This window comes from Neophocaena asiaeorientalis, unplaced genomic scaffold (assembly GCF_003031525.2).
Source record: "Neophocaena asiaeorientalis asiaeorientalis breed wild unplaced genomic scaffold, Neophocaena_asiaeorientalis_V1.1 scaffold374, whole genome shotgun sequence".
Classification (NCBI taxonomy): domain Eukaryota; kingdom Metazoa; phylum Chordata; class Mammalia; order Artiodactyla; family Phocoenidae; genus Neophocaena; species Neophocaena asiaeorientalis.
Genome location: NW_020173406.1, coordinates 241997 through 260880, shown reverse-complemented (window position 1 = coordinate 260880; position 18884 = coordinate 241997). Strand labels below are relative to the sequence as shown.

At 32.6% G+C, this 18884-nt stretch overlaps 1 protein-coding gene across 1 annotated transcript in view; it reads left to right on the top strand.

The window, feature by feature from the left end:
• The window catches only part of RPS6KA6 (ribosomal protein S6 kinase A6), a 95037-nt gene that overhangs the window by 24488 nt on the left and 51665 nt on the right, over window positions 1-18884 (top strand). Inside the window, exons 5-14 of the mRNA XM_024747237.1 lie at window positions 2447-2553; window positions 2848-2885; window positions 9932-10074; window positions 12664-12734; window positions 12969-13057; window positions 14086-14144; window positions 15834-15936; window positions 16568-16698; window positions 17139-17261; window positions 17788-17877. Coding sequence (XP_024603005.1) covers window positions 2447-2553; window positions 2848-2885; window positions 9932-10074; window positions 12664-12734; window positions 12969-13057; window positions 14086-14144; window positions 15834-15936; window positions 16568-16698; window positions 17139-17261; window positions 17788-17877 — 954 coding nt within the window. The remainder of the gene's footprint in view (window positions 1-2446; window positions 2554-2847; window positions 2886-9931; window positions 10075-12663; window positions 12735-12968; window positions 13058-14085; window positions 14145-15833; window positions 15937-16567; window positions 16699-17138; window positions 17262-17787; window positions 17878-18884) is intronic.

Below are 18884 nucleotides of genomic sequence, written 5' to 3'. Positions count from 1 at the left end.
ACATTAGGTAAATTATAGTAAATTAGTATGTTGAGATTGTACAGCTATTGAAAACTCTTTATTAATAAGTTAAAGATATAGAAGAATGCCTATAATATAATATTAAGTGGGGAAAAAGGAGGCCACTAAATAGTTTATGTAGTGTGATCTCAAATATGTTAAAACACACACCCTCATACATACATACGTGAACGACTTGAAGAGCAGACAGAAAGACTAGCAGTCCTTACCTCACGGTGCTGGGGCTTTAGATGATTTTTATTTAGGGGGAGACTCAGGATAATTAGTGAATAGAAAAACATTAATGGTAGTGAACCTGAAACTTAAAACATTGTAACATAACATATGGCAGAAGTGGCTTCTGGGGAAGAGGTAGTTCTTAGGGACAATTATTTATGAGTTCAAATCCTACCTGCTTCTTACTGTGTTTTTCTAGGCAAGTTACTTTATCACTCTGAGTCCCCATATGTAAGGTGGTGATAATACCTACCTCATAGGGTTGTTTAGAAGATTGTAATAACAGATTGTAATAACATAATGAAAAGTGGCTGGCACGTGATAGTTACTTAATATGTTTCTTATTTGTGTCCGTCATGAAGCTTTCCTCAGAGACAATTTCATGACAAGATAATATGCTTGTCATAAACTGAAAACTAGGCAGTTTTCTTCTTTTAGCGTTTGAAAGACTTTTGTTTAGGGTTTTCTTATGTGTTAAATTTCCATGAACGTTTTGATTAGCCTTCCTCAGAAGTGAAATAGGTAACATCTATTTTCTTCTTAATAAAATGCCAAGTGAAAATGATGCTCTTATACTTTTACCATTATAATATTCAAATGAATTCTCCTGAAACTTAGATAATGAACAATCATTGTTTTTCTATAGAACATTTTAAAAAGTGGGTATAATATCAAAATTTATCTTTCATTGCTCATTCTCAGAAATTTTACTAGTACCTGAGTCTGCATAATGTAATTCAGTGGCCATAATTCTAAGTGGGCAAGCCAGTTATAAGATTTTATGATATTTCATTAAAATTTTGAGTTTTCCTAATAATCTAGATATTTCTTTAATGAAAATAACCAATTTCTAGACAAGTTATTTGTTTTGCCAATTGGAAGCCCTTGATAAATCTTAAAAATTACATCTAATGGTTGAGTAATGCCCAATTTTGTGTGTAAATTAATACTCACTTTTGAATGGATATAGACATAAACCTATAACAATAATACCTCGTGGTTACACACATAGGATTTTGCAATTTACAAAGTATTTTTCCCCACATAAACTAAGATGACTCTTAAAACAACCTTGTTAAGTAGATGTAGCAGATACTATTATCCTTATTTTACAGATTTGGAAACTGAAGCCCCGAGGGCTAAGTGAAATGTCAAACATTACACTGCTAATTCTAATTCTAAGTCCAGTGCACTTTTCACTTCATCATAGCACCTCTGTTCCCAGGCAGAAAAAGATTGAGGAATTCAGTGCCTTTAAGCTCATGTATTCTACTAGCAGAAAAGTCTTGGAGCTACCCCTTAGGTCAGAGATTGGGTTTAGAACCGTGTTTAATATGAGTTACTAATTCGACAACTTTCGTTGATATAATTGAAGCTTTAGGTTAGTAGAGCTGCTAAAAGCAAAATTCCTGAGAAGTGATAGTAGACAGTGAAAGAGAAAATAGTAGAAATAGTGGAATTACCAATGCTAAAACAAAATATCTAATATACTGCAAAGATCCTGAGAGCATCCCTATATAGTAGTGTACTAAATATAATAACCAAATTATGACATTAAGTCATTTTTAAAAAGGTAAATCCTGTGCAGTACATTCAGGGTAAAAAGATATGCAAGCTACATAATATGTTTTAGGAAGATCTACATTAAAATGTTGAAGAGAAGATTTTTTAAAATTTTTCAGTATATTTTATTTTATTTATTTATTTTAATTTATTTATTTACTTTTATTTTTTGGCTGCATTGGGTCTTCGCTGCTGCATGCGGGCTTTCTCTAGTTGCAGTGAGCGAGGGCTACTCTTCGTTGTGGTGCGCAGGCTTCTCATTATGGTGGCTTCTCTTGTTGCAGAGCACGGGCTCTAGGCATGTGGGCTTCAGTAGCTGCAGCACATGGGGTCAGTAGTTGTGGCTTGAGGGCTTTAGAGCGCAGGATCAGTGGTTGTGGCGCACTGGCTTAGTTGCTCCACGGCATGTGGGATCTTCTTGGACCAGGGCTCCAACCTGTTTCCCCTGCATTGGCAGGCGGGTTCTTAACCACTGCGCCACCAGGGAAGTCTGAGAAGGATTCTTAAATAGTTTAGTTCCATCTATATACTTCTTTTATTTTCTTGTTTGCCTAGATTTGTCTGTTTACTGGTTTTTAAAGAAGAAATTTTAAATAAATTCAACATTAAAAAAAAGATCAAATGGTAAATTATTATTTTATTCTAGGTTCTGTTTACAGAGGAAGATGTGAAATTCTACCTCGCAGAACTGGCCCTTGCTTTGGATCATCTGCACCGATTAGGAATTGTATATAGAGACCTGAAGCCAGAAAAGTAAAGCTATATTGTCTTTATGTATCCCTGTTACCAGCATTTCTATAACTACTTATTTCTCCATTAAGTCTTATATTTTAAAGATTATATGAAAATATACGTGAATTATAACAGTTATATGAAACTTACTTTAAAAAGTAATCTTCATAAGATACCCATTGATTTTAAATTAGTCATTTCAAAATTTTCCAGTATATCAAATAGATATTGACCTCTTTTCTGATGATTTTTATGTAAATGTTTTATGTAAAAATATTTTATCCCACATTGTTGAATGTGAATTTTGCTTTACAGCATTTTGCTTGATGAAATAGGACATATCAAGTTAACAGGTATGCAAATTTTCTCATTCTACCCTAAGCCTGTTTTATATTTTTTGTTATTTTAATATATATATTTGTCTAAGCCTGTTTTTTTCCCTCTTTCTTGATTTAATTTGCATTTTGTTTATTTCTTTGGTGAACTAAAATTCATTTAAAGGGTGGATAAGATAACTCTCAATATGCTCTAATTGTAATACCAAAAAATTATATGGTAGAGTCACTGTCCTCATTAAGAAATGACATTTGGTTTTCTAGGAAAAATCACATCATTTTTGTTTCAGTCTAGGCTGAAAGATTTATCATAAGTAGTTATCACATTTGAAATATAGTGAATTATAAACTTCTGAACCAAGTGTTTCATAATAAGAGGTTCATTTTATTCTTTCTTTTGTAAAAACACATTTTATTTTACTTTATTTTGAATGTTGAGTGTTTACTGTATGTGAAACACTGATAATTTTCACAGGACCTTTAGGCATAAAGTATCCTTATTATACTATTAAAAAAACCCTTTAATTTTCAAATAATTATAGACTCACAATAAGTTGCAAAAATAGTACCAAGAGGTCCTGTGTACCGTCACCCAGCTTCCCCCAATGGTGACATTTTACAAAATTACAGTGCTTTATCAAACCCAGGAAATTGATAGGTACAGTTACAACTAACTAGACTATATACTTTGCTTGAATTTCACCAGTTTTTGCACATATTCTTTTTTTGTTTGTCTTTGTGTATATCTCCATGACATTTTATTCACATATGTAGAGTCAAATACCATCACCACAATCAATAAGCAAAACTGATCTATAACCACAAAAGAACTCTCCTGTGCTGCCCATTTATAGTCACCCTTCCCACCTTCCATAAATCCTGGCAACCACTTATCTGTTCTATATCTCTGTTTGTTATTTTAAGAATATGATATAAATAGAACTGTATAGTAGTCACACACCTGAACATTTATCCTAGAGAAATAAATACTTACATGCACACAAAAAACCTAAACATGAATTTTCATAGCAGCTCTGTTTGTAATAGCCCAAGGCTGGAAATGTCCCAAATGTCCTTCAGAGAGTGAATGGATAAACAAACTGTGATACATCTATGCAATGGAATACTACCCAGCAATAAAAAGGAAATAACTCTTGATATATACAGCAACTTGGATGGACTCAAGGGCATTGTGCTGAGTGAGCCAATCTCAAAAGGTTACTTATGTTTTAAATAGATAGTAAATTCTGTATTTAATTATCAGAATGTTAAAACAGAGATAAAATGAAGATGTGGGCTTTACAGAGAATTTTGGACCAGTGCCCTTTAAAGGTAAGTTGCTTTAAATTCCTAAGTATACTTCTTCAATGTAAAAATAAAGTATGAAGTTGTTAACTTGAAAGCTCAAGTAAATGTGACAAAGTTAAAGTAAAGTTTAGTAAATCTTTTTTTGATTCATAGCCTGATTCTCTTTCTACTATATGAAAGAAGCAAAGCAGATTTAAAGAGATTCAAAGAGGATAAGGAAGAGAAATATGAAGAGAACAGTTGAGTTTTGAAATTTTATATAATAATTTTTATTTTACAACAGTCAGTCTTTAGTTGCAATGCTAATTAGAATTTAATTCTTTTCATTTTTCTTAATAAGTTATGCCTGTTTTGTCATGGGTGAGGAAGAAAGGGGGGGAAAGAGTAGAATAAATTCTACCTATATCTCTCTTCTACATTAAGGTTAATTGGGTGAATAATGATGTCAACTTGTTTTATATTTAGTCTTATAATATGAATTCTGCTTTTACACCTTTTGGACTTAAACAGGCTGAGGAGTAAAGAGTAGTTAGAATCAATGTTAATTTATAAGCAAGAGACACAAGGCTTGTGACAGGAAGAAACTGTGATTTATATATATTTTTAAACAATTTAATCTATTTTCCTTTAAAGTGACACCAATATTCCTTTAAAGAAAGTACACAATGATAAATATTAGATAATTTACAGTTTCATGATTATAACAGAATTCAAAGTCTTGTAATGAATAATAAATTTATGGATGTAACCTCACAACATTCCAGTAAGGTTGGTTAAAGTGTGACCATTCATAGCAAGTGTTTTAAGACATTTCATTTTTTTTCATTCTTTCCTTTAATTTCTTTTTATTTTTATACTTCCTTTCTTTTTCTTTATTTTCTTTTTATTCCTTTCTTGCTTTCTTACCTGCTGTGCCTTTTTCCTCCTTCCTTCCCTTCCTTTTTTCCCTCCTCTTCCTATCTCCTTCCTTCCGTTTTGAATACTATCATCGAGTACTATTTGCTCGATGAACTATGGTTATTCTTTTGGTTTATTTGGTGAACTATGTTATTCATTTCTATCACAGCCTGTGGAATTTGTAGAGGAAGCACAGGTCACACTGGCATCTTTTTAGAAGCAGACAGAAAGATTCCATAGCTGTCTCTTCCTGAGTTCAGTTTTCCTTGTTCAAGTTTGCATGCTTTGGCTGGTCTGGTAAATGTGCTAAGTCATGTGTAGTACTTTCAGTGAGCCCTTAGGGTTCTCATTTTAGGCAAAGGATCTAATTTCTCTGAGACATTAACTCAATTAACAACACAGCCCTGTAAATGAAAAGGCAGGAGAGACCAGAACTGGGAATCAGGTGTGAGGAGAGGGTGCTATGGATGTGGAGGGTCAGGGCATTTGGACAAGGATGGATGTAAGAGTATCACAAACCTGGGTGGGAAAGGGAATCTGGAGTCTCCAGAATCACTTCTGAGGGACATAATTCAGAAGTAATTTTTATAAAGAGAGGGAAGATAAAATATGCAGTGTCAGAAATTAAATCACACAGTACTTGAGCTGAATATTTAAGAAAAAATGTATACATAAGAAAATAGTTTTAAGTAATTTTTATGGCTATCTGAAAATTAGGCACTGAAATTACTTTTACATATAGTAGATACTCATAAAAGTGTTGTATTTTGGACATGCTTTTAAAATTTAACGTCTTAAAAAAGTCATTTAAGGAAACAAAGGTATATCTCACCCCCCTGCCAAAAACCCTTTATATAGCTGATTTCTACATTTTCTTTTCAAATTAGTGTTTTGGAAAAAACACTGATTAACATATGTCTTATTTAATCTTGTAGCTAACTCTTATTATTGTAAAAATTTTTGTCCGTTGATTGCTGAGCAAATTCTAGTGTTAAATGTCAGTTTTGTCAGAAATAGTACAGCAAAGGACCTTTATGGAGTGGTGTAATCTCTGAAAGGTAACAGAGGATAAGAAAATTCTCTTCCCCTCTTCCTTCTCTGTGGAATGGCCAAAGAAGCCAGTGTTCTTCTCTACAAGGTATGTTGTTATATTCAGCTGAACTGACCTCAGAGACTAGGTTTTATTAAATTTAATTTTGAAATGGAATTGCAGAGTTTAAAAGCCTTAAAATGTGGAGAAAGAGCATAGTACATTGAAAAGATTTTTTTAAATTATGCTGAAAATCATAATGCATTCAGTTATTATACAAGAATAAGTAATTTTTAAATGAAAATATTGAGTATGGTTAAAAAATCAGTTTCAAGGGGTCCTAAAATTAAGTATTAATATTGTATTTTATTTTAAAAGAGAATTATAGGGCTTATAATTTTTTCATTTATAGAATTAAGGTATAATTTACATAGAGTAAAACTCATTGTTCTTGTGATAATGGAACTAATTTGTATCTTGACTGCATCATTGTCATTATTGTGGTTGTGATGTTGTAATATAGCTTTGTAAGATAATACCATGGGGGAGACTGGCTAAAGGGTAAATGGGATCTCTGTAGTATTTCACATAATTGCATGTGAGTCTACAGTTGCCTCAAAATACAAAAGTTTATTTTTTAAAGTTACTTTTTTGTGTATAGTTCTGCAAACTTTGACAAATGCATACAGTCAGCATCAAGATATAAAACAGTTCCCTCACCCCCCAGAATTTTCCCATTATAAGTCAATTCTCCCTTTACCCCTTGACAACCACCAATCTGCTTTCTGGTCCTATGGTTTTGCCTTTTCCACAAAATAATATAAATAGGAAGACAGTATATAGTCTTTTGAATCTGGCTTTATTTATTTAGTATGCATTTGAGATTCATCTATATTGTTGTGTGTATCAGTACTTTCTTTTTTTATTGCTGAGTAGTATTCCATTTTATGATGGTACCATGGTTTGTTTATCCAATCCCCAATTAAAGGGCTTTTGGGTTGTTTCCTGTTTTTGACAGTGACAAATAAAGCAATTAGAAATATTTTTGTACAGGTTTTATGTGAACATGATTTTTTATTTCACATCAGTAAATACCCAAGTGGTGGGATTGGTTGATCATATGGGAAGTGTGTGTTTAACTTAATGAGAAACCTCCAAACTGTTTTCCAAAGTGCTTGTACCATTTTGCATACCCATCAGCGATGTATGAGAGTTCCAGTTGCTCTGCATCCATGCCATTACTTGGTATTGTCAGTATTTTTTTATTTTAGCTCTAGTAAAAGGCATAGAGTAGTACCTCACTGTGATTTTATTTTGCATTTCCCTAACAAATGATGACATTGAGCATCTTTTCATGTATTTCTTTGGAGAAGTGTCTGTTCAGGGTTTTTTGTCCATTAAAAAATTGGGTTGTTTGTTTTCTTATTACTGAATTTGAGTTTTTAAAAATATACTCTGAATACAAGTCCTTTATATGATATGTGATTTTCAAATATTTTCTCCCAGTCTCTAGTTTCTTTTTGATTTTCTGAACAATATATTTTGAAGAGCACTTTTTGACTTTGATAAAACCCAGTTATCAACTTTTTTCTTTTATGGACTATACTTTTTAAAAAATATATATTTATTTTATTTATTTTTGGCTGCATTGGGTCTTTGTTGCTGCATCCAGGCTTTCTCTAGTTGCGGCAAGCGGGGGCTACTCTTCGTTGCATTGCGTGGGCTTCCATTGCAGTCTTCTCTTGTTGCAGATCACGGGCTCTAGGCGCACGGGCTTCAGTAGTTGTAGCATGCGGGCTTCAGTAGTTGTGGCTCACGGACTCTAGAGCGCAGGCTCTGTAGTTGTGGCACACAGGCTTAGTTGCTCCTCAACATGTGGGATCTTACCAGACCAGGGCTCGAACTCATGTCTCCTGCATTGGCAGGCAGATTCTTAACCACTGCACCACCAGGGAAGCCCTGGATTATACTTTTGATGTTGTATCTAAGAAATCTTTGCCTAACCCAAGCTCACAAAGATTTTATCCTGTATTTCTTTTGGAAATTTTGTAGTTTTAGGTTTTACACTTAGGTCTATGATTCATTTTGAATTAATGTTTGTTTATGAGGTATGGTATGAGGATGGATTTTTGTATATCAATATTCTGTTATTCTGGCACCATTTGTTGAAAAGACTGACCTTTTCTCCATGGAATTGCTTTTACATCTTTGTCAGAAATCAGTTGGCTATATATATAGCCAGTTCTGTTATAATGCAACACATATGATCTTAAAAATCACTGTACTATGCATAAATGCATAGTAAAAAATATGACTTATGGAGAAAATGGTGTTCAGGGTTTAACACTAAAATATATAACCAGTGCCACATTAAAGAAAGATAGGAAGCTGTTAAAAATGATGGCATTGTTTTATATGTTCTAACTGATTAAGAATAGATAAATACTACAATAAATATGATACCTTACCTTGAAAAAATCCTGAGATTTGCTTGTATAATTGGCATCAGAAAGGTTGCAGTTTGTAAGTTATTGTGAAGTAGTGGGAGGTAAATTATCTAGAATTGGGAGTTCTAATACTACAGGTGAACAGAAGTGGCTTGTAACACACATGATGTGCTGAAATAGCTGGTAGATATTTGACGTGTGTGCATGTATGTATTTCTGCTTGGCTCAGTTCAACTAGGTGCAGTTTTCTAGTGTTTCACCTATTATTTCTTGTGGGCAAAATTGCACATAAACCAAGCTGAAATTTGAAATTCATGTTATATTCGCCAAGCAAACTCTAGTGTTAAATGTCAGTTTTGTCAGAAATAGTACAGCAAAGGACATTTGTGGAGTGGTATAAATCTCTGAAAGGTAACAATAAGGTATCAATCACATTGGAACAAATTTGCAGTTTTAAAACAAGAATAGCAGAGCGACTGTATATGTCATTCTATTCTTGGATGCTGTTCTGTTGCATTCATATATGTATGTGTGTGTGTAGTCTTTCTCCAGTACAACACTGTCTTGATTACTATAGCTTTATAGTAAGTATTGAAGTCAGGTAGTGTGAGTCCTTGAATTTTCCTTTTTTATTCAGAATTGTTTTGGCTATTCTATTTACTTTGTCTTTTTATATAAATTTTAAATTCAGCTTGTTGATTTTTACAGAAGAAATCTTGCTGGGATTTTTATTAATGTTTCATTGACTCTGTAGATCAGTTTAGGGAGAATTGACATCTTTAACAACATTGAATCTTCCAAATCATGACCAGTATCTCTCTCCATTTACTTAGATCTACTCTGATTCCTTTCATTGATGTTTATAGTTTTCAGCATGCAGGTCTTGTATATACATTCTTTGTATATTTATACCTGTGGATTTCATGAAGGTTTTTTGGTGGTGTTATAAATAGTACTTTTAAATTTTCACCTTTCAATTTTTTATTGCTGGTATATAGAAATAAGATTGATTTTTATATGTTAGTACCTTTAGCTCTTCGAAGACCATAAACAAAGTGGAAGTTCACCAAAACCAAAGCAAAATTTGCTTTTCTAATATTTTAAAAAGTGAAAATTACTATCATTTTTTGTCTTAGTCTGTTTTAAAAATTAGATCACTATGACAGTGTTGATTTAATTGTCCTCTCAAAATTTTTGAATCATATTCCTGTATAGACATGAAAACATGTATTTTGAGGATGAGGTTTAACTGAGGTAAGGAGCTTTCTTAATGGTAATTGTAGGCCATCATGAGTAGGTTTAATTCATACTTTAGTTTCTTTTGGTATTTTCTATTTTCTGAAGATCTTCAGATATGTTTTTGTGTAATATTGTTATTATAGATTTTGGACTCAGCAAAGAATCAGTAGATCAGGAGAAGAAGGCCTACTCATTTTGTGGTACAGTGGAGTATATGGCTCCTGAAGTAGTAAATAGAAGAGGTCATTCCCAGAGTGCTGATTGGTGGTCATATGGTGTACTTATGGTAAGTAGTGTTTTTTTTTAATTATGCCAATATTCAATTAGTATTGTTTAGAATTTTAATCTGAGTGTTGGGATGTGTTAGGTGAGAATAGGGTTCTCAAGTTCATGACTGTTAAAAAACTTGATTGGCTAGCTGTTATACAATAAAAATTAGGGTTTTGGTGTTCTGATTTCTTTTAGTTGCTAGATTAAAAGGTAAATGGCAGCATTCTTTTACAAGTTATTCAAATTTAAAACTTAGATAAAGGCCTACCAGATTTTAGATTTCAGAATACTGTGTTTAGTAGTTACATGGTATTTTAACTAGGTATCACAGAATTTAGCACCTTATGGTATATTATCTTATTGTCACATTTTTTCAAGCATGTCCCTAGAAAGATTGTAAACCTCTTAAGGAGGGCAATCCTGTCTTCTACTACTTATAATCTCCCACAGTATCTAGCATAATGAGCATATGGACTGACTGATTTGGTATAAGATTAAGCATAGAATTTGTAGTATTAAGTAGGGTGATAAGTGAATAGCTATTGAATCAGATACAATTTGCTCTAGAAGCCTGATAATCCATTTTTGCCTCTTTATCACTGAATTACCATATGATGTATCAATATATTAAGTGGCTATTATAAGCCTGGGATTTGGTAAGGGCAGTGGGGTGGGAACAGATAGAAGTACAATATTTGGCATTTTCCATGACCTAAGAAAGCATGCTATCTGGTTGGGGAAACAAATGGAATAGCTAAATAAACTGCCTGGAAATACCTTAGAAGTTCAGGCAAGAATTCATATAAGTTGATGTAAGAAAAGTGGAGCAGATAGAACTTAAATTAAGCCCTAAAGAATGGATAAAATTCAAATAGCTGTGTGTCAAGAAGAATAGTATTGTGATAGTATTAGGAAAGACCTGGAGAACCAGTTTGACTAGAGTAGTAGTGGAGAATGAGGGTGAAGGAGGAAATGAGGCTATAAGCCTATAAGGATTTGCACGCAATTCTCTGGGTGGTTGGAAACTTTTGTAGATTCTTGAACACGACAGTAATTAGAGAAAAAATGTATTTTAGGAAAATTAACCTTGGTAGCATTATATAAATGGCTTGCAAATGGAGGAAACTAAAAGTAGGGAGACCAAGAAGTTCTCCTTAGAAGACAGTTGTAAGATTATAGAATGAAAAAAAGGAGATCTTAAAGACATTTCAAGGTAAGAAGTGGCTGACCTTAGTAACAGATTAAATGCCACAGATGAAGCAGAGGGGAAAAGTCAAAGATAGAGATACCTCTAAAACTTCAGGGGATCGAAAGAAAGGTAGTTCAATAGAAAAGAGATAGCTTGGAAGGACAGCTGATTTTGAAAGTGGGGAAATAATTTATTTTTAACACGTTGCATAGGTTACTGTGGGTTAGTGTTTAACCCCTTGATAGTAATGAATTAGGAGAGGGCAGTGGAGAGAGCATCAGAATCATCTGAAGACCTTAAAAAACAACAGCAACAACAAAAAATTACTCTGCCAGCCAGCATATAGTTTATTTGAGGGGAAGGTGTGATTCCAATGTACTATCCTTCTCTTTTTCTTTTTGTTCTTGCCTTTCCACCTCTTATTCCTCCAGTCCCCAGGAGAGAACCATTATTTTAGGTTTGGGGGCAGGGGACTGGAGCTTGAGAGAGATGATCCCCATACACCATACTTCCCTTCGTCTTCATTCCCTTTCTATGACTCCTACCCCTATCTCTTCAGGCTCCAGTTGAGAACCATTACTTTAGATTTGGAAGGGAAAACTGGGGATTGAGAGAGATTGAAACTGGAATCTATTTGAGAGTCATCAGTCATCAGGAGAGAGTTGAATGCATAAGCTAACTAAGGTTGTAAGTTCAAATAAATGAACAGAGGACTGAGGCCAAAGCCATTTTGGAATCTAAGCTTAAGATTTAAATATTAGGGATATAAAAATGTTTCTCTCTAGTGAGCTATAATGGTCTTCATTTTCAGACCTACTTTTTCTTTTAAATATGATTATTTAATGTTCTAGTTATCCACATTTCAATTAACTCTCTTAGGGAAAAAGTTTTCATTATGCTGTGTACAACTGTCTCAAATTAAAATACATATATCAGTGTGTGGTGTGTGTATCTGTGTGTGTGGCTTCCTGTTTGGTTCCTTTTTTTTTTTTGTAAAGAGAGCAAAGGGAATGAGAATGATTATCTTTCTTGAGCATGTATGAATTTGAAATGGCTCAGTACTTATTTTTGCTTTTCTTTCACTGTTAAATGTTTGCTTTAAAAGCTTATCTTTGTTTTAAAAGAAAATGCCTTGTGTCTATTTCCACATTGCTTTGGTTTGAGGAATTTAGGACTGAAAAAATGGTTGGTTACATTTGCTACAAATCACCTCTCATTTGGCCTATATACTGTGGGGTACCAGAGGTGTATTTCCTTAAGCGACCTAGTTTTCTGGTCCTGTTTTGACCTACTATCATGTAGATTCTGCATGATTTGATGATCATGTATGACAAGTCTCATTTTTTTTCCTGAAGAATTTCATTGTAAATTCTAAGTTTTACTAAGTTGACTTGTGGTATTTTTTGTTTGTTTTAGTTTGAAATGCTTACTGGTACTCTGCCATTTCAAGGTAAAGACAGAAATGAGACCATGAATATGATATTAAAGTAAGTGTAAACATTTTTTTTTCTTTTGGGAAAAATTCCTTGCTTTCAGTTTTGAGAAACTTGTTATGGTTTTCATTTGACACAAAAGAACATTTTTCACTGTCTCATTCCCTTCCACCGTATAGGGGACATTATTTGCCATTGTGATAGCATTCTTTAAAATTATTTTTGGGATTTATAAATTTAGAAGTATGGCTAGATTTAAATGAAATTTTCTGAAATCCTCTTTTCCAGAGCAAAACTTGGAATGCCTCAGTTTCTTAGTGCTGAAGCACAAAGTCTTCTAAGGATGTTATTCAAAAGGAATCCAGCAAATAGATTGGGTATTATTTATTTTCTTAGCTTTTATAACAATATACTACATGCTTTGGGAGGATAATTATGACTTTATGTTTTCTGGCCTAAGTTCATTTACTGCTGTTATGTGTTTATACGTAGAATTCTATGTTTTATGTATGCAAAGATTCCAGTAAACTCTGTTATACCCATCATTAGAAATGGAGTGGTCTAGTTATTCAGAACTTTTGTTTAATATATATCATTATATCATATGAATGTCTCTTTTGACATAATTCACAGAGTTCTCCCTTCTATAGGTAATCCTTTCAGATATTTGAAGATAATTATTTTGTCCCTTCCAATATTCATCAAGATAAATGTTATGTTTCCATAACTGCTCATTATTTGGCTGCTTTCTAGTAGCCTTTCCCTGGATCCAAATGTGATCCTATTATCCTGTTTATGTCCATGTGTTAAAATTTCAATGCCACTTTATTCATTACATTTTTAATTTGGCCTATAGATATGAGATCATAAATTGAATTATGAAGAAAATGAAGGGGCTTCCCTGGTGGCGCAGTGGTTGAGAGTCCGCCTGCCAATGCAGGGGACACGGGTTCGTGCCCCAGTCCGGGAAGATACCACATGCCATGGAGCGGCTGGGCCCGTGAGCCATGGCCACTGAGCCTGTGCGTCCAGAGCCTGTGCTCCATAACGGGAGAGGCCACAACAGTGAGAGGCCGGTGTACCGCAAAAAAAGAAAAAAAAAAGAAAAAAAAGAAAATGAAAATTGCTTAAATTTTAATGCTATGTTAGACATAATTTTTATTTGATTCAGAAGGTATTTTAGTATTTCATGATACCTTATGTGCTTCAGCATGAACATCAACTATTTTTTTATTATATTAAATTCAGAGGACCAATTAATAAAACATCAGATAAGAAATCGTAAACTTTTCACTTCAAGGAATCTATGAAATGTGTGTACTCCTATTTACAGATAATAGCCTGGAAGCCAGGTAAGCAGATTAAAAAATTCAGACTGGTAAAAACATTCTTTCCATTTTTATAGGTTCAGAAGGAGTTGACGAAATCAAAAGACATCTTTTTTTTGCAAATATTGACTGGAATGTAAGTTCAGTAGCAAGTTCGTTACTGAGTACCTTTAATAAAAGCAAAAACTCAAGAGTAAATGGTAATATATGGACTTTGCTGATAAACTTAATCCATTTATTTTATTTTTAGTATGAGATTTTATTTACAGGTGTAGCATTTCATGCAATTACCTTGAACCAGTAGATGTGTGGATGATATGTAGTAAATTTTTGTTGCTCATTTGTCTTACCTGTAAAATATGGTTAATATTCTCCCCTATTCTAGGTTGGGGAATGTGGGGGGAAGAAGAGAAAGGAGAAAGGGGATGAATCATAGGACAGATTCTTATAGAAAAATGAATTCTAAAGAATCTAAGATGTTATTTAATTTCAAATGGTTCTTTGTCATGTATTAGAACAAATTTAATTTGTTAAGAAGTGAAAATCTTTGTATATAGGTATTTTACTAAATTTTGAGAGAACATGAAAACAGAAACATTGTGAAATTCTGCAAAGTCATGTATTAATTTTTTTTAAGTTGCAACTCCCAGACTAATGAGCTTTTCTTAGAAAAGCTCACTTTTTATTGTTGTTTACAACACAGCTTTATGCATTTTATGTACTATTAATCATCATAGGTAAGTGTTTTTGATTATTTAATTCTGGCACTGGTATTGAAAATTATCCCTAAAGAAAAAGTGTCTCTTTTGGTTTCTAAGGCAGAGGTAGAGAGCCACTATTCACTGACCAAATTATTTTTTCTGGCTTGTAGAACAGGTTTCAGAAGTTAATATTTTGATTTAGTTTTTATAGTCGTAAAACTGCAACACATTAATAGTATTAATAACCTGAAAGGCCACACAGTGAACATACTGCATGGGAGTCTGCCCTTTGTCATATCTGTGTGCATCCCTCTTTCGGTGTCCTTGCATTCCCTTGTCATTTTTTTCTAATGCTTCTCTGCTCTTCCTTTTTCTTTAACTAGAAAAACTAGAAATTATTTTTCCATTATTTTTATATCTAAACAGCTTGTTTATTCCTCTTAAATAATAAAAGAGTGGAATGTGTACATGTTTAAATAAATGAAAATTACTTTAAAGTAATCCTCTATTAATTTTCCCTCACTGCGAGACTGTGAGCTTTTAAAAAAGTAGATTTCCAAAAAACAGTTATGTTGTAAGATATTTTATATGTCTTTCCAAAACATAAATTTTAGGAAGTTAGATTGTTAGACAAGTTTCAATTTTTGAATTCTATAAAAAGAGCTCTAAACAGTGCATCTAATGCATATTATTATGTGAAAACAAAATAGGTATAATGCATATTTCTTGGAGTTAGACTAATTATTAATTTTGATATCCTAGAATGTTATTAGTTATTTCTGCATGGTAACATTGTGATATGTTCTGTATGGTTATTTTACCAGTGAGAATTCAAGTCAGTTTTTGAAATCCAAAACTGAACAGAATTATTCCTCGTGAATGCAACCTGTGGCATTGCTGCTGTGTTTCTTGGTCTCATTTGATTTTGTACATTATCTCTCAAGTTTAGATGATACACAGAATTTGGTTAAGAGGTTAGAATTTGGTTAACAGGTATCTGAAGCCTGTTGAAATTTCATTTATGAAATTGTGAGTCTTCTGTTAAGGACTGTGAATATCATGTTCTGCTTCAATAATTTTTCAAGTATTAATACGTTTCTGTGTTATTCTGTTATTTCTTCTAGAAATTATACAAGAGAGAAGTTCAGCCTCCTTTCAAACCGGCTTCTGGAAAACCAGATGATACTTTTTGTTTTGATCCTGAATTTACTGCAAAAACACCTAAAGGTAATGCATGTTTATGTGTAACATCAGGGCTTCTATTCAGTTAGATGGTTAAAAAAGTAAACTAGCTTCTTAGGTAAAAACTAAAAAAAATGTAAGTTTGCAGAGGGTGGTTTGCCCTGTGTGGAAGTGTGGATCCTATATACAGCATTGCTTGGACACCTTTCAAACAGAGGCTTTACATGGGAAATATTTACTAGGGAAGCAGAGACTAGAGCAAAGGGTGAACGTTTTCTTTTTTTCTTACTTTAAAAGTTTTTTGACATGCTAATGCATTAGAGGATGGGGGTAAGAGGTAAGATATGAGATATATCACTCTGACTCTTATAGTTTACAATTTAATGAGGTTTACTTTTATTGGCATCTGGTTCATACATTCATTCAACAAATATTGAATACCTACTATGTACTAAGCAGTGACAGTGCAGAAGTGAACAGAACAGACAAAAATTATAATCTACCTGGAGCTTGCATAATAGTATGGGGAAACAGATAATATAAAATAAATCAAATACCTAATATAGTATGTCTGATGATAACATTTAATGGTTTCCTTTATATTCAAAGAAATGTTCACATTTCATATCATAAAATTCTGTGTAGTTCTAATTAAATATAATTATTTGGACATTAGATTCTCCTGGTTTGCCAGCTAGTGCTAATGCTCATCAACTCTTCAAAGGATTCAGCTTTGTTGCAACTTCTATTGCAGAAGAATATAAAATCACTCCGATCACAAGTGCAAATGTATTACCAATTGTTCAGGTAAATTCCACTTAGATTATTCAGATTAAGGATAATTATTTCTTTCAGTTATTGCTAATGGATTTACAGTGATTTTTAAGTGATTTTCAACTGCTTCATTTATCTCTGTATAAAGAATTAAAGATGTCTCCATATGTTTTGGAAAAAAGCAGACAGTAGTAACCTTTAATTATATTTACGTGATCTCTTTTGGCAAGAAAATGTAATGGGTGATGTATTAGCTAGTTGATTTAATTATTGTATTGGCTTTGGGGATCTAGAAAGTCTACAATTTAGGATCAGTTCAGAATCTGTGTAAACCATTTATAAATACTGATAAAACTTCTCTAGAATTATTCTTGATTTTTAAAAGATTTAAGAAGAATGTATACTTAGGAGAGAAGATAAAAAATGTGAAACCATATCATTCTATTTTGTATTTTACTTTTTAACAAAAACAGATAAATGGAAATGCTGCACAATTTGGTGAAGCGTATGAATTGAAAGAGGATATTGGTGTTGGCTCCTATTCTGTTTGCAAACGATGCATACACACTGCTACCAACATGGAATTTGCAGTGAAGGTATTGTCTCTGAGGCTTTTTTTTGTTTGTTTTATATGTGTAAGTTAAATTGCAGGTCAACTGACAGACAGTTTTTCAGTGGAGCAAGTGGAGAAAGCAAAGATAAAATGATGAGGAAAATCTCTTAAGACTTAATATTTTCATTTTGAATTTCTTTCCAAGACTTTATTTTGTTCAATAAAAAAAGACTTATTTTGGAGGAACAGTGTGTTTCATGAATGTCTTGCTTTTGAATAATTTTATTTTAATGTAGTATGTTAAGATTGAGCAATTGTGACAATTACTGTCACATTTGGATCAAATTATCAGTATAGTTTTAGTTAGATGGAATATAATGTTGAAGAAAGTGCTCTGTTTTTTATTGTTTCAGTTATAGGAAATTTTTAAATATTAAAATAATGTGAGACAAACATTACTCTTGAGTTTTATTATTTGCTTGAAAATACAACCAAATTTAAATTATGTCATTCATTTTTAGACAAAGAAAATATTTTTCCTCTGAGATTTTTCTTGTCTTATTTCTTAGATCATTGACAAAATTAAAAGAGACCCCTCAGAAGAAATTGAAATTTTGATGCGCTATGGACAACACCCTAACATTATAACTTTAAAGGATGTAGGTATTTAAAATCTGTGTATCAGCTAAGCTAATGAAGTTATGACTTGGCACTTTATTTTCTTATTGAAACTTTTCATGTCCATGGTATGTTTACTTTCATGCCACAAAATCTTAAGACTCTTAAATTTGCCACTTCAGTTCTTCTTTTTCCCCTGATGATTTTATACTCCTACCCTTCTTATAAAACGTCAGAAAGGAACTATGACGGTTGGTAAATGAGAGTGTCCTGATTACTTGAATGTATTCTAGCTGTTAACTAGTTAACATTATCACCAGCAACATTTATTATTCTCTAGTACTACAAGTATAGAAGATACAGGAGATTGGGAATCTGCCAAATTCTAGGAGATTTTACTTTCTTGATTGTACAGCAATTGGCTGTAGCACTGTGTATTGTTGCTTGGCTGAAATAGTATTAGTCTACTTTTTTTAAAGTGAACATATGACTCATAGTAATAGATGTTACTGAATGCTGACTTTTCATGTAAAGAAAATAATGCTCTTTCCTCTGTAGAAAAGGCAGACAATAAACCATCACCTTGATCAGTTTGTTTCAGATAATATGATATGCATTTTGATTTATAATCCTTAAATATTATTTTATATATATGTAAATGTATGTATGTGTGTGGATAGATATATGTCTACACATGTGTTTGTATGTGTAGATGTAGATATCACATGCTCTGAATAAAAGGGTGTACATATTTTTAATATATTCTCCTTGATATAGTATTTGAATTCAACAAATATTTAAGACACCATGTCAGATAATAGACTATGGGGAAGATGTTAAAAAACAAATAATATATTTACTGCCAGAAGGAAGCTTACTATCATTAAGGAAGGAAAGTGCCTATAATACAGTAAAAAAATGAGACAGATGCCATTTGAGAGGCACAAAGTTCTATTTTTCCATTTATATTCTTTGATGAAGTATAACAGAAAACTTCAAAAGTTAATAGAATTATATGTTTAACATGGTCTCACAGAATGGTGTAAGA